The sequence below is a fragment of the Octopus bimaculoides genome, chromosome 1, assembly GCF_001194135.2.
Source record: "Octopus bimaculoides isolate UCB-OBI-ISO-001 chromosome 1, ASM119413v2, whole genome shotgun sequence".
Classification (NCBI taxonomy): Eukaryota; Metazoa; Mollusca; class Cephalopoda; order Octopoda; family Octopodidae; genus Octopus; species Octopus bimaculoides.
The window spans coordinates 63,106,729-63,108,332 of record NC_068981.1 but is presented as its reverse complement, the minus strand read 5'-3'; the positions used below and the strand labels follow the sequence as shown (position 1 = coordinate 63,108,332).

At 39.5% G+C, this 1,604-nt stretch overlaps 1 protein-coding gene across 1 annotated transcript in view; it reads right to left on the bottom strand.

The window, feature by feature from the left end:
* LOC106883319 (uncharacterized) overlaps positions 1–1,604 on the bottom strand; it is a 29,989-nt gene that overhangs the window by 9,913 nt on the left and 18,472 nt on the right. The window contains exon 8 of the mRNA XM_052974858.1: positions 425–522. Coding sequence (XP_052830818.1) covers positions 425–522 — 98 coding nt within the window. The remainder of the gene's footprint in view (positions 1–424; positions 523–1,604) is intronic.

The following is a 1,604-nucleotide window of genomic DNA, read 5'->3' as shown; positions in this document are numbered from 1 at the left end:
CTTGACATCGTCTGGTAGTTGCAAATGAGTAATGATCACAGGAAGGGCATTAAGCTGTAGAATATCTGCCTCAACAAATTCCATCTGACCCATATAAACACGGGAAAATGGATATTTTATTCTTTTCTACTCTAGGCACAAGGCCCGAAATTTTGGGGGACGGTGGGAGGGGGCAGTCAAATAGATGGACCCCAGTATGCAACCGGTACTTAATTTATCGACCCCAAAAGAATGAAAGGCAAAGTCAACCTCGGCAGGATTTGAACTCAGAACGTAAAGCCAGGTGAAATACTGCTAAACATTTCGCCTGGCATGCTAACGTCTCTGCCAGCTCGCCGCCTTATGAGGAAAGTGGATATTAAAACAACAGCAACAACAATGACGATGATGATGATGATATTAGTAGGATAAATGAAATACTAACATGTATTGCTTTTTATTGTGTGTAACGTTGAATTCAGAATCACTGACTGCTTTAACATTCATAGTATCTGTCCATATTTGTACCAAATAGCTTTGTGTCTGTGAAAAAAAAAACACAAGAAAATGAAAGAATATTATTTTCTCATATATTTGAAGATTGATAAATAAACTGTAGTGATAATATTTTCTCATATTGCTACAAAAACTATAAATTTTTCAAACCAAAGACAAAGTCACCTCTATGTGATTGTTCAACTTGCTAGAAATACAATGGGGAGTGAGGAGCAAGGGAGGCAGTCCAACCTAAGCAATGCTTTTATGGTAGTGGAGGGTGAGAGGACACTTTTGGGTCTACTGTATAAGGCTGCCTGATCAGGGGGAAGTGGAGCAGGGGTGGGGGATGGGGGATCAAACTCAAGGGCTGCCCCCAGGTGGCACACACTCTCTAGCTATGCCACAGTAGTAATAGCAGCCAAATCTCTTTCAAATGACACACTATAGTCTTAAAAAGGGGAAGGACAAATAAGGTAATGTGGTCCTAAATGCCCCACAAATCATGATGATCAGTGTCAGGAAAGCTTTGATCACAGGCATTGTTCAATAAGTCTTTGGTTAAACAGCAACTTGCTGATCTAATATTAAATAACAACAACAACAACCATAGATGTTTAAGAAGATATAATCAGTTGAATCAACCTGAATACATAAGATTGGGTGCTTTATTGAAACATGAAAACCAAAGGGAGGGCAAACAAAATTTATTCAAGTATAATTTGAACCTAGACAGTAGAGGAACAAAACTAAACTTTCTTATGTATTTAGTCTGAGGTACCACAAGATTTTGCTGTGATATCAGCATCAAGGGTAAAACTGTTTAAAAGAGTCAAAGATATAATAAACTGAACGGACCCTGCCAGAACATTGTATATACTTAAGTCAGTGATTCCCCGCAGGAAAATTGAAAATAGATGTTGGCACTGGTAGGATTTGAACTGTGTGGTAAGAAGCTTGCTTCCCAACCAAATAGTTCACGGTTCAGCCCTACTGCATGGCATCTTGGGTAAGTATCTTCTACTGTAGCCTTGGGCTGACCAAAGCCTTGTGAGTGGATTTGGTAGACGGAAACTGAAAGAATCGTGTCATATATGTGTGTGTGTGTGTGTGTGTGTGTGTGTGTGTGT